The sequence below is a fragment of the Planococcus citri genome, chromosome 3, assembly GCF_950023065.1.
Source record: "Planococcus citri chromosome 3, ihPlaCitr1.1, whole genome shotgun sequence".
Taxonomy (NCBI): Eukaryota; Metazoa; Arthropoda; class Insecta; order Hemiptera; family Pseudococcidae; genus Planococcus; species Planococcus citri.
This window is the reverse complement of record NC_088679.1, coordinates 21,491,737-21,506,265: the sequence shown is the minus strand read 5'-3', so window position 1 is coordinate 21,506,265 and position 14,529 is coordinate 21,491,737. Positions and strand designations below refer to the sequence as shown.

Below are 14,529 nucleotides of genomic sequence, written 5' to 3'. Positions count from 1 at the left end.
AAGAAATCGGATAATACGGAGAATTTTTTTTCGTTCGGATAATACGGCTGTTCGGATAATCGGAGGTCGGATAATCGGAAGTCTACTGTATTGTTAACAACTTTAAAGCGATATTGTTGTAACAGCTAACAACATCGTTCCGGGCTTTAGAGAGTACCACTTGAATGCTTTTTGCAGGTTTAAATCTTTCAACCCCATTTGACCCCTTTCCCAGGTCAAAAAAGTGGATTTTTGGACTATTTATATGTTTTTCAACATTCAGGAAAGCCTGCAGCCTCTCCAAATTGACCTAGTTCCAACCCCATCTGTGTAGAGAGGATTTAGGTGGGAAACTAGTCTTCCAATGGAGGAGAGTTGTCCTGGTACCTGTCCTGGGCATGCTTGGCTAATTAATACCCTTCACAATCCCTCATACAGGTTGTGCATATGTCACTAAGCCTCTTTGAAATAATATAAAAGACAATAAATTGCTTTCAACACTTTATTGGGGTTCTCTTAGTTAACATACAATGCACTACTATTAGGTAATACCTAAAGCTATAAGTGCACACCAGAGTCCTGCACGGTGTAGTTAAAAGTTATCTGCGTTAGTCGCGTGTCGAGCGCGGATAGCTATGGTTAGTAGTCATCCTAACGGCAGGTTATAACCGCACCGGCCAGTGTGATAATATTTTCAACTCATATAACGTAACCATTGACTAACTTGTAGTTAAAATAACTACACTACCTGCGATTATACCGCGTTCTTATCGGAAAAATAACGTTTGCTTCTTTCTTATCTGTTTTATGAGTCACCAAAATGTACTGATGACACACCTACAGAACTGAAGCTAACTTACCGCTGCATCGGCAGGTAGTTGTAGTTAGTTATTTGTCAGTTGCGCGCACCGACAAAACTAACTACAGTTAGTAACGTGTAGTTAAATTAGCCAATAGCTTCGGCGGTTATCCGGCTATTTTAACTACACCGTGCAGGACTCTGGTGCACACACATCCGTGCAGTTCTACCCCAGACTTGTTGTCCCAACATCTGTCCAGAGGAGCGATTACTCTAAGCAACCTAAGACAACTGCAAAGCGCACACAGCCGGCTGTTCCAGTCATCGCTGCATCTGATGGAACTAATCCGCTAGATAGCACTGCACCATCAGTATTACTGACAACCGAGGGCATATATTCCCTGCTATGCCGAGTACTTTGGGTCCTCATTTACCCTCTACATTTGATCTCTTTTCAGGGTCAAAAGAAGTGGATTTTTGTACTATTATACATATATTTTTCGGTGTTAGGGAAAGCCTGCAGCCCCTCCAAATTGACCTAGAGTGTCCAAATTTTTACAGTACAATGAGAGGATATGCCTGAAGTGTCCTTTACAATTTTTGACCTTCCAACCCCATTTAACCCCTTTTTTGAGTTTAAAAAGTGGATTTTTGGACTATTTCATGTGTTTTATTCAACTTTTAGGAAAGCCTGAAGCCCTTCCAAATTGACCTGGAGAGTCCAAAATTTTCACAGTACAATGAGAGGATGTATTTGAAGTGCCTTTTGTAGTAGGTTTCAACCGTCCAACCCTATTTGACCCTTCTGAAGGGTCAAAACAGTGCATTTTCAGACTATTTTACCAATTTTCATGTGTTACACGACCTTTAGGACAGCCTGTAACTCCTCCAAGTTCAAAGTGACCTGAGCCGTCAAAATTTTCACAGTACAATGGGAGGGTATCGCTGAAGCGCCTTTTTCAGGTTTCAACATTTCTAATATCATTTTAATTTTTTAACTAATAAACACCGCCATCGTGTTTGAAAAGTCTGCAAAGTTTTCTGTGCAAAAATTAGGCTCTTGCGTAGCGGTGGACTTCTACGATTTTTTTTATTGGCTAGGACTAATTTGGACAGCCCAAGTCAATTTAAGGTGGTTGGAGCATGGAGGTGAAACATAGAAGGAAGAATCCTTATATATTAAAAGAATTTGTTGAAAATCATTTTTTACTCTTGAAATGGGATGTGGAGGACCTTTTGAATTTCCGATTCCAATACAGTATTAGCCAATCATATTTTACCGTAAACTGCATTTTTTTGGCGGAATTCCGGAGACGTTATCCGCTTATGGAAATAAATTGCAAGTTTGTTGGTGTTTAAATTTCGGATTTTTTTTTTCATTTCGCAAACGAAAGAGGACACGTTTCGCTTTCGAGTCGGCTGTTGTGTTTGAGGAATCCAAGTTAGTAGCACGTAAGTAAGCGAAATCACGAAATCGAAAACGCAAAATTGAATTACCCAGGATGTTAGAGTATGGTAGAGGGTGCGTTCAGTACGTACATTACGTATATACTCATACTCGTACGATGTCTGTAAAACGCTCTACACACGTATCTTTTTTGAGTCGTCGGTTTCGCAAAGCAGCCGAGGCCAGGCAAGAAGTGCAGCGCGGTAAACGAGCAAATTACCACTTTTGCAAGCGTTTTATTCGGCGTGTACTCGCAGATACTCGTATTTCCTTCCGGTGATTTCTTAAAATGCCGTTAATCTTTTCATTTTATCTAGCCTGCTGTGGCCCGGGCTCAGGCATGACGCTTTAGTTCGCACCGCACGCTTTTGGGCCGCGGCGAATTAATTTAAAACTCGCCTCGGTTTCATTTTAAGTTAGACGCGTCCGCGCGTTCGTCGTTCATTCTCTTTCGTCGTCGTATAGTAAAACTCGCGCCGCTAATAGTTGAAATTTATAAAAGGCGAAATTTTCCCAAAATTAAAGCCACCCGGAATTGTGTTTCTTATTTACGAGCTCGGTACGAAGTACGAAAGCGGCGCCGCGCCGCTTCTGAATCTCCCCGATAAACTAAAGACATCGGATACGTTGTTGTACTTGTACCTCTGCTGCTGAATATTCTTCCTCCTACGCATTTTCCCTCTATACTTAATCTTTTGTAATTAGATCTTTTTTTTCTCGTGCCTGAGGTACACCCGTTAATTGAGCGGAATGAATCCTCAGTGTGTTCAATTAGGTTATTTTAAAGCGTTTTGGTCATTTTTAAAAATATTTTGTCACCATTTTGATCAAAAAGTCATCTGAAGTATGAGTTGAAAAAAATTAGTAGGCCTATTGAGAAATGTCAAGAATTTCAATTTTAGGTATGAAATCGATAATATGTTAAGAATGTTAGTCAAAACTCGCGGGGTGGTCAGGTGGGTCGTTTTTTTCGATTTTTTCGTTTTTTTTTTTTTTAGAAATGTTATGAAAATTATACCTACTTACAAAGGGAACCTTCTGAGTTTGACACTCTCCGATTCAAACGAAAGCAAGCTAGATCAAAAGAACATCGTACTTAAACTTATTTTAAAACCCCTGTAATCAAAATTTCGAGTTCTAAAATTCATTTTTGGATTTTTGCCGAATTTTTGAGTATCGCAGAGAAAAATGTATTGCACTTTTTACTATAAATCATAAAATTTTGGATGGACTCTGAAAAATTGATAATTTTTACTATAAATTTAACAATTCTTTCTTTAAATTATAATAATTTTTGCAATTCATTTTGAGAGAAATTACTATATTTTACAGAAAAATCAAAAATGACTATAATTTTATTTGCAGTGAAAATTGTCAAATTTTCGGAGAGTCCATCCAAAATTTCATGATTTATCGTAAAAAGTGCAATAAAAATTTCTCTCAGTGTAGGTACCTATTTAAAAAATTCAAGGAAACTGTTTCGAAAGTAATTCTAATTTTTTTAAATTGTGGTACGTATAAATTTTTTGAGAAAAGTGAACCAATGTGGATAATTCATTCAAATCAACTCCCAAACATCAGCAACCTTTTAGTTTTGGGTCATTCTAGAGCCTCCAAAGATTTTTCAAATGTCTCCACAAAGCTCTAGCCCTTTCAAAACGATTTGAAATTTCTGAAGAAAATTGAAAAATTGCCGGAAGCTCCAGCACGACCCAAAACTGGTAGTTGTTAAAGTGTAAGAGTTGAAGCAAAGGAATAAAGTATCTACATTTCTTTTCACTGTGCTCAAAAAAAATCAACTTTGAAACAGATTTTTTGAATTTTAAAAATTTCTCAGTAATTCTTCAAAAATCCAAATTTATAAATGAAACATGATGTAGAAATTCAATTTTTAGAACTACCAAGATCCAAGGAATCTAACAGTCTTGCTAATCCTGCGTTTATCCTGTCTTTTGTCGATATGTCCTGCTAAGTCCAGCTTTTTTTTCCCAATCAGACTTCAAATTTTCAATTCATTTCCTTTTTTTTGTAGAATTTTGAAAAAATGTTGTTGGTTTTCCCACTTGACTGATGAAAGAATTTTGCGTAAAAATAATTTCTAGCAGGTGAAAATTTTTTTTAAATTTTCAGAAAATTTTCCTCTCTCGTTTCACATGTACAATAACTAATTTGTAACAAATACGTTGAAAAAGACAATAATAATTTCATTCAAAACGCTCAAAACTAGTTGAAAAATTTGAAAAACTAAAAATTGATGCGGTAAAAATATTATTAACCCTCCCTCCCCTCCATAGAAAAAATATTGAAAACCCTCATAACACGGGAAAAGTGAAAAATGTTGGGGTAAAATTTTGACCCCCCCCCCTCGCATCCGTCACCAAAAAAATCGTGAAGTGTTTTCGAAATGCTTCGCACATGAAAAATTGATATGGTAAAGATATTTTTGACTTACTCGTCTCTCTCCTTTGAAAAAATCTTAGAATGCCCAAAGACATTAAAAAACAGAAAATTGATGTGTAAAATGTTGTACCTCTATCCTCCCCCCTCTCCCATTAAAATATCCTGCCAAAATTCTTGCCTGAGTCCTGCCTTTTCATTTTGAAATTTTGTTAGACACTTTAAGATCATCCGTGCTCAAAAATTGTTTTTCCCCTTTTTAAAAAAAATCAAAAATATTATTCAATTTCTGTGTGTTAAAAAAAAAAAAGTAATATGTAGTGTGCTACGCACACTAAAAATATTTTTGAACCGAGGACATTGAAACGGATCCATTTTCGAATTTTTTTCGATATTTGATGGACTGTGCCCTAAAATTCATTGCGAAGGAGCAATTAAAAAAACGAAGTAAAAGTTGAAACTTTTTGTTCTCATAGAAATTTGGAAAATCGGAATACCCACCTATCAATATTTTTTTTCAAAAAAAAGTATGTATTTTTTAAAAATTGTTTCTAAAATGATGAAAATTAAAACTAAAAATATCACAGAAACAGATACAATTTAAATGACACCAATGATCAATTTTTCTAGAAAAATATGATTTCATTTCTCAGTATGTAAGTATAGTGCGACATGATACATTACTTATTCATGTGAATATTTTTATTTTTAGTTTTCTAGATCGATTTCCATCTAAGTTGAGTAGAAAAGCGAAAATTGACAAAAAAAAAAAAAAGAAAAATACTGAAACATAAAATTGTGTTGATAGCTATAAAATAATCCAGTCGAGTTAGTTGAAGTAGCTATAGCTTCGTACACTTCGTTCACTCCTGTTTTCTTATTTTTTCGCTGTCAAAAAAAAAAAAAAAGAGATTAGGCATCTACTAACCTGCTATCTACTTACCTGTCTTTAATTTATTCATTCCGGTTTATTATTTTTGAAAATAAGATTTTAATTGCGTTGAAGATTTCCTCTATTTAGTTATTTTACGTGCACCGAAAAATATCAACGAAAGCTTCATTTCACAGCGAACGATTTCTTTTTCTGTCCAAAAATTATGATTTTTGTAACACTTCGTGTATTTCGGTTCTCATTAAGTTGCATCTAGTTACGTTGTATGTAAATTATATCGATAAATGGTGTTCAATTTGAATTCGAATGAAGGAAAAATTCATCTTGATGGTGTTTTTTTTGTTTTCATTTATTTATAGTCTTTGAAAATTATTGTATGCTTTGGACGAATTTTGTGAGAATATTAAAGCGGCGGTTTTGCTTTTTTTGGAAGTTGATTTCCCGATGGCAAATTTTATTATTTTTTTTAAAAATTTTCAACGTTGAGAATTTTGCAAAAGTTGACCCGATTTCCTAAAAATCTAAAATTTTGTTTTGTACGCAGAATTTAATTAAATTTGTATAATTAACTTTTTTTTAGTAGAAAATTTTCAATTTAATTAATGTTTTTGTTTTTATTATTGTTACAGGCTTCCGAGATGATCGACGTGTTGCAAGAATGCAAAACTATATTGAGCTATTGCGAGAAAAATATAGATTCCGGGGATCGTGAATTATTTGTAAAATGCGCGGACGTAGTGAAAACATTCCAATCAAAAGAACCGTTTACATTGTTCCGTTTATCAATGTACTTTCATCGTTATCTTCAATGGAAATGGCTGGAAAGGTATCGTACCTACTTGAGTTTTATTTACATAAACTGTAGTCCACCTTATATTTATATGCAAAGACTGACGTATGACTAAACCGTGTTGTGTGTACTTTACCTCTTCAGTTTTCGCCATCATCGCGCTATAAAGGTTGATAAAATTTTTCGAATTCTATCCGGCGAGGGGGCAGGAAGGGGGAATAAAATCGAATACGTCATTATGTAGGTAGAGGTACCTGGTACTGTATACGATAATTCGAGTTAAATTGATAATAAATTCTCTGGCTTGTGCGCGAATTTCAAACCAAACGCACAACAATATTCCGAATATTATATTTTTAATGTATGCGACATTGCTACGTATAGAGGTATATACGAGTACGTATTTGTACGTATATTTTTAGTGACGTAAATACTGTTATATCTGGTTTCAGTTTTGTTTTTTTTCTCGCGTCTGTGTATACCGTATACCTAATAATGCATATGAAGCACGTCGTGCGGTCGTTAATTCCAATTGATAGACGATTTTTTTTCCTTTTTATATAAAATGGAAAATTTTTAGTCTCGGGTTTGCTTAATTTAATGTCGAGATGATCGGAAATCTAGAATTTTGGCGAGAGTTGATTTCTGAGCTGTGAATGTACAATTTTGATTTTCAATTTTTTTTATGGTTAAAGGTTCAGTGTAACGATCTGTTGAAAATATTTTATGGTCAATATTTGAGTGATTATAAATTATGGGTTGAAGGTTATTACGGGTTTTCTTCGCCATCAATGACTTGTGGTTAGATCATGGGTTTCTTTTCATACGAGGAATTAAACATCATTGATCGTGTTGATGTTCGCTGTAACTAACATTTTATCATCTAAAATATTCAAAAATGTTGTTTCCCGGTGAGCTTTTATGCAGGGAAAAAACTGATTTACCCTGATTTTCATTTTGGAAGTTTTCAAAGGTGAGACTCGCCTTTGTAGTGTTGCTTTCCTTTGCAGGTGGTTTCAATAAGCTGTATGATTTTTTTAAAACTTTACACGCATCGCATTTTTCCAAGTTTCGAAGAAGCAGGGAGAAGTTGTTGGGTTGATAACACCCCCCCCCCCCTCAGAAGGCACATCCGAATGCTCAATTCAGCCTCCTAGGCTGATTTTGAGAAGCTGAGGGCGTGGAATAAAATTTAAATCTGTGAAAAGAAGTACGAAAATCCACTTTTTCGTTGCCTAAAAGGGGCCTTGGGGAGTGTTGGGAGTTGAAAAGTTGAAATTCCTGGGAGGTATATCTCCGATGAAATCCAAATGTAGGCAGGAAGAGGTAGGTATGTGTCAGTGTTAAATTTGAGCTTTTTGGGTCAATTTAGAAAGATGGGAGACTTGCCACAAGTTTTTTCAAAGCGAAAATATTGACTTTCTTTCCTACCAATTGATCCGGAACCCTGTTTTTTTGGATATGTTGTGCCACTTCTGATTTATTTTTGATAGGTATTTTTCCATTTTTGACTTTTTATGTGGTTTCACACTCTTCCCCCCTTCATATTGTAAATGGACTCTGTGGCCTCGCTCAAAAGTCTATTACATTCGTGGAGTGTAACAAGAAAAAAAAACGCAACCCCCCCCCCCCCCAAAAAAATCCTGTTATAATTTGCGTTTGAAGATTATTCAAGTGTTAAAAAATATTAAATTGCAGTTTGGAAGGTTGGAAAATTTCTTTAGTGAGTAAAAATTGAGCTTAAATGTTGAATTAGGGACTCGAAATGTTTTGAAATTCTCGCAATCTTTTTCTTTCAGAAATTTGGTTTGACCATCCAGATCTATAGCTAATTACTTCTATCAAATATGAATAATTCCACCGTTAAAATTTCTCCAACAGAGAAAATTTTTGTTTTGAAAGACTATATAACTCATGATGTTCTCATAAGCATTTGAAAAAAGTGAGAATTATGTTTAAAATAAGGTACCAACAATGACCAACATTCGTCTACATTTCTACTCAATATTGAGATGACTAACTCATTCGAAATAAACATAAAAATTTGTAACGAAAAAAATAAAAACAAAATTATTGATTTTCAAAAGTTGCATTTTTTCAGCTTTTCATTTCGAATCGATTTTTTTTCCTTCAAATTCTAAAACACATGCCTACAAGGTTCTGTATAATGATTTTTCTTATGAATTGATTTAATGCAAACAGTTGCGATTCTGATTTTCAAAATGTTTTTGTTCGTACCATGTCGTTTATACGATGCTCGCAGCTAATATTTTTTCCCACCCGAAAATGACATCTTCTTGTTAGCTGAAATTTGAGTAATGGGAATGGCTCATTTTCAAAAATCGTTTTAGTTACATAGGAGGTATAGAAGATGTAAGTATATGGATGTTCTCGTGTGTAGATGAATGAAAAAATACGACGAAAAACAATGGTACGAGATAACTTTCTGAAAAAATTCTTCTGGCTGGGGTTTGACGTAATCTCGTCTCTCGTCGTTTTGTTTGAATAAAAATATTTACCTGGAGGTGATTGGTTTTAGTCGTCGAATTATTCCACAAAAATGGAAGTTATTGCGAAACGAACAAATCTTATGCACGAATTGAGGACGTCGTCGTTGACGAAAATGAAACCTTTTCACGGTTCGAAAAACATGATTTACGTAGGTAGGTTAGGTAGTTTTTGGTAATATTTTGTTTTTCTTTTCCCTTTGCCCGAGTAGAGAATCCTTGGGTTTGTCTTATCTTCCCAAAAAATTGTCTACGATTACCTCGAATTTAGCCTGAACCTGACTCGAATTGATTTTTTTTTTCAAATCTAACCCCACTTTCCCATTTTTACGAGTATAATCGTTTTTCTAATTATTCCTTTGGTACCGTCTACCTACTCGGCAGTAAATCCAAGACTGATGTTGATGGAAAAGAACGAAAGAAAGACGGGAAAAATAGCTATATTAAAAACTTTCTCTCAGAGGTATGATGTATTTGTTTTTTCGTTTTATAAAAAACGATTTTTTTTCTCTCTTTTTTATACCTCTTCTATCTCGTCTACATAAATTAACGAAATTAATTTCAGTTATATCAAAGCGATGTAATTAGCTTTGTTATTTTTAGTCGTTGTCGTCGTCCTATTTTCTATGTATAAAATTTACGATACTGTTATCTTGAATGTCTACCATTTAGTTTTTAATAAAGCCGGATCATTATTTCAAAGAGAGGCAGAATTTCATCGTCGAAAAGCGCGCGAATTTTTACGTGACGGTGATGGACAGCTTATATCCTTTAATTTTGCAGTTCCCTCTGCTCCCCTGTGGACCTTTTGTGTCCAGCTGGGTATGTTCGTTGACAAAATTTTAGCTGGATTTTTCCATCGAAATGGACGCACAGGTTGAAGAATAAATGTGATAATGCGAATTGATAATATAATAGAGGTATTATCCAACCATCTGCCTGTTACTGTAGCCATCAAACTGGTAAAATTGAGCATTTAGAGGTGTTAAACTGTATGGGGTTTGTGAAAAATCTATTAGAAATCGAAAAATTGTATCAAAATCGGGTAAAAATTTATCGAACATCGAAATGCGTGTTTTTGAGAACTTTCCATGATTCGTATAATTATTATTTCAGAATTTTTTTTTTTTGCAATGGAAGAAGGCACAGGATTTATCAGATGTTACAATAGAGTGAATTGGAAATTCTTCGTTCTTCGACTGAAAAAAAATCAGGTAGGAAAATATGAAAAAAGACTGAAAAATGGTGAAATGTATATTCAAATATGTTCACCTCATCATCAAAAGATGAATTAACAATAAACATGAGACAAATGGTTTATTGCAGAGGGCAGTGGCAAAGATACAAAAAAATAAAAAAAAATAGAAAATGGAATGCAAGTAATACTTGATATTGAATCGATGTAAATCACATAATCAATAATTATTTTTTTTTAAACAATATCGATTTAAATAGTGGTGAATTTCCATTCTCGTTGACAAAATGTCGGTTGAAATTTGAAGCCATAATATGTCTGGAAACGTTTCTTTTACTTATTCAGTATTGTGTGAATTATGTATGTCTGAATCAGGTTTGACGTCATCATGAATGGAAAATACCATCAAACGAGTTGAATTTCTTCTCAGGACGAATAGGTAGCGTATTTTCTTACACTTGAGGGTAATTATATTTTGAGAAAATCGAAAACCAAAATTACTCGATCGTCTTAGCAGATAAATTCGATTAGCAATCGCCCGAGGTAATTTACGTAGCATATACCTATCGTCGCATATCTCTCGTTAATCTCAATTCACGCAGGGGAAAAAAAAGAAATGAGTTTCTCAATGACACGACCAAGATAAATTACGCACGTAGGAAATATTTCGCGAAGAAATGACCCCAAATAGGTGTATATGTAGAGGTAATAACGATTAAAGGTATATCTGTGCTGGACTCGGTATAAGAGCAAACTGTATCTATAGGTCTATAAGTTGGGTGATTTTACACATGAATAGTACGCTAATTACAATAATCAAATTATCGCGTGCACACGATTAGAATCTCTGTGGCATGTGTGTGCAGTGTACACATAGGCCAGCTCGCTGCACACATACGTAACGCACAATTGCTTGTCGTTTATCGTACCTATATTAAAAGTTTTCGCCATTTGGTAAAGTGTATATATGTGGACGAAGGACAAACCACAGAGGCTGAGTAAAAACGACTCGTTGATAAGTTTAAATTACAGCCTTTAGTACGGGCTGGTATAATTACTACGTACACATTATAAAGAGTTAAAACTGAAGGGAAAAAAACACCTCGCGGTTTGGTCACGTTTATTACCTACGATGAATGGTTAATGAACGAAATAATTAAAGCGAGATTATCTGCAGCATTTAAATATATTTGTTTTTTTTTCTATCTCTCTCTCTTTCTTGTCTGTTTTTCATTCTGCAAATCAACCACCAACAGTCAACCGGTTACCTACAAGACATTCCGAATGTACAGAGTATTGGGCAAAGGAGGGTTCGGAGAGGTATGCGCTTGCCAAGTACGAGCCACCGGCAAAATGTACGCTTGCAAGAAATTAGAAAAGAAGAGAATCAAGAAAAGAAAAGGAGAACCGATGGTTTTAATCGAGAAACAAATTTTGCAAAAGATCAATTCCAGATTTGTTGTAAGTATTGTTTTATTTCATAAAAATATTGAAAATGGTTTAAAGGGTCAATGGTGTCGGATTCTGATTGACTGCTGAGAATGTGCTGAAAATGAAATTCTGCACAATTTGCATGAAATTCGTGAAAAAATTGAAATTTTGTCTACTTATTTTTCAAAATGAAATATTTTGATAAAAATTGAGCCAGTGTAACTTCAATTTTGAAACTATGCAAAAAAAAAAGAGGCAAATTACAGATCAATTAATTTCTGTTCTATCGATTATTCATCCCTTTGAAGTTTCACAAGGAAGGTAGGTAGGTATCCCAAATGGCAAAAAAATTGAACCGGGCAAAGCGAGATCAAAAGAGCATGCAAAAATACATCACCTGCCAAAATCCCAAGTGCTGAAGTGCATTTTTCGATTTTTGGTAAAATTTTAAATACCAAAGGCCCAGAAATGTAAAAAACCCAAAATTTCACCAAATTGACCTAGAAAGCTGAAATTTGGTGCGTACCCCATTTTTGCCCCTCCAAATCGATTGAACGCAGTTTCGAACAGTTCTGAGCAGTTCTGGAGCCTCCAGCAACTTTTTAGAAATTCCAAGTTTTCAAAAAGTGTCATAAAAATTGTAAAAATCAACAATATTGCACGCATGAATGTAATTTGGTGATTGTTAGTGACCCATTTGACCGCTTACCCGCCATTTTTCCAAAATCGATTTATGCCAGTTCAAAACCATTTATAAATTTCTCCAGCGATTTCACCCTTTAAAAATTTAACAAATTCACTGTGCCTGTGCCCTTTGTCGAAAAAAATGAAATTCAGCTTATACCATATTTTCGACATGCTGAGTCCACTGAAGATGATCTTGAAGCAGCAAATTGAACTTCAGCTTTACCAAAATTATACTCAATGAAGTTGGAAAGCTGGAAATGTTTTTATATTCTTAATTTCAACGTGTCGAGTCGTTTAGGATCGTTTCAATCAGTCATGGAGATTCAAGCAACTTCTTAGAAAATCCAAATTTCCAAAAAGTGTCAAAAAACTGTTCAGACGAAATATTTAAAACGCGATTGGGACCTGTTAGAGACCCTTTGACCGATTATCCGCCAATTTTCCACAAAATTGGTTTCTGTTTCTTCTGAACTATATATTTTTCGTGAAGTTTCAGTAATGAAATCGTTGGAAAATTTTTGAAAAAATGGTGTGTAACAGGGTGTTTAACGGTCGTGAAAGTCACGAAAAAGTCATAAATTTTGCTCGAAACACACTTGAAAATTTTTTAAAAAGCTCATAAAATTTAAAAAAAAATAAATAAAAATTTGTTCAAAAAATTACTGAAATACCTACTTGCCTTTAAATAAAAAAAAAAATCCTCGCAGTTTCAAGTTATTTAATTTTTTTTGGTGGGGGAGGGGGATTTTCATGCGGTAAAAATGTTAATTTAGCCCGTTTTTATGGCATTTTTCAACATTTTAGAATTTTTAAAAAATTGCTTAAAGCTCCAGAACGGATTGAAGCAGCCTCTAATCGATTCAGCATGTTGAAATTATGATACCTATAAAAGTAAATTTTAGCTTTCAAATTTCAATGGGTAACATTTAGGAAAATTTCAACTTTCAAAAATGTGCTGAAGGCACTATAGAGCTGATCAAAGTGGCTTCATAAGCGTTTCCAATGAATTTGAAACTCGAAAATAGGTTACATGTCAAATTTCCGCTTTCTACTTTAATTTGGTAAAATTTTGATTTTTTTTCGAATTTTTGACTCTTTGATTTCCAAAATTCACCAAAAATCGAAAAATGCGCCAAAGTTTCTGAAATTTTGACCGATGGTGTGTTTTTGCATTCTTTTAATTTAGCTCTGTCTGGTTCAAAATTTTTTCTTCAAGTCGAAATTCATTTTTCATGCAAAAAGTTAATCTGGAAAAGAAGGGTAAGGGGTTGAATCACCACAAGTTAATTGTTTCCTTCGTACGTAAATAACCCTCTTAGGTTAGAAACAAGAATAATTGGTATTTAAAAAAAAAAAATAAATAAATAAAATAAACAAACGTGTTTCTCCAACCCCTTAACTGTAGATCTAAAATATGATTTTAGCGCCCATCATCACATTCCTACCTTTTTTCAGTACAATGTGATTTTTAGTTCAATCTTGAACAATTCCTGATCAAATGAATTGAAACTGGGTGTGTAAGTAAAAATTCCCAGTACAAACGTCATTCAGATAAATTAGTGCAATCTTTCATGGCTTATTTTACTTCAAAATCAATTTTGAAGTTTTAAAAATGACTCTCCCCGTCCCCCTCTGCCTCTCGTTACCAGTTATGAGTTGACAAAATAAATTTTATGAATATCTCTCAATGTTCCTACTCCTCAGCAGTAAAATGTTCAGAATGTTTCAAGCTGTGTAAGTGTGTAATCTACCTAAAGATTGAAAATGTGTGTTTCGACTGCATTTTTCGAACTATAGTACATACATAAAGTAGAAAAGGTACAGTCTTTTCGATTGTATTGTCATTATCGTCATATTTTCGAATCAGGGAGTTGAATTACCCAAATTTTCGTTCTTTTCGTAATAATTGTGCCTTAAAGATTAGCTTCTTTTCCGCTTCGAAATCCATAATTTTTCGCTAACATCCGATATCAAAATATCGAACCTCTTTCTTTCCTCGACACTTTTGAAAAACATTTCAAGTCTGGCAAAATTTTCGTTTTCATTATCTTCGCATAGTGTTCCTGACACTGGAACCACAATCAAAAATGTATAATAACCTCGTATACGTAAAATATACCTTAAATACGACTCGAAGCATTTTAGCTTTTCTTATAGCTTCTTTTGCCTTTATGAAAGGATTTTTAAATTGTTATTCGTGTACTTTTTTCAAGCTTTCAATTTAGGTTAAAAGTTGAAATTTCAATAATCCGAACATGCCTGTTGGGGATTTCCATGTTCTGTTTTTCATTCCCCCTCCCCTTAGCGATTTCCGCAGCGTTGTGTGCTTTGAGAGGGATTTAAACGATATGTTGACTGCTTATTTTTTTTGGTTGCAATTTTCGTCGTATCTTGAATAGGTATAC

The 14,529-nt window shown here is 34.3% G+C and overlaps 1 protein-coding gene across 2 annotated transcripts in view; it reads left to right on the top strand.

Moving 5' to 3' along the window:
* Gprk2 (G protein-coupled receptor kinase 2) overlaps window positions 1-14,529 on the top strand; it is a 51,443-nt gene that overhangs the window by 18,491 nt on the left and 18,423 nt on the right. For both annotated transcript variants that reach the window (XM_065354431.1, XM_065354429.1), the window contains 2 exons: window positions 6,144-6,340; window positions 11,263-11,467. In XM_065354431.1, coding sequence (XP_065210503.1) covers window positions 6,144-6,340; window positions 11,263-11,467 — 402 coding nt within the window. The remainder of the gene's footprint in view (window positions 1-6,143; window positions 6,341-11,262; window positions 11,468-14,529) is intronic.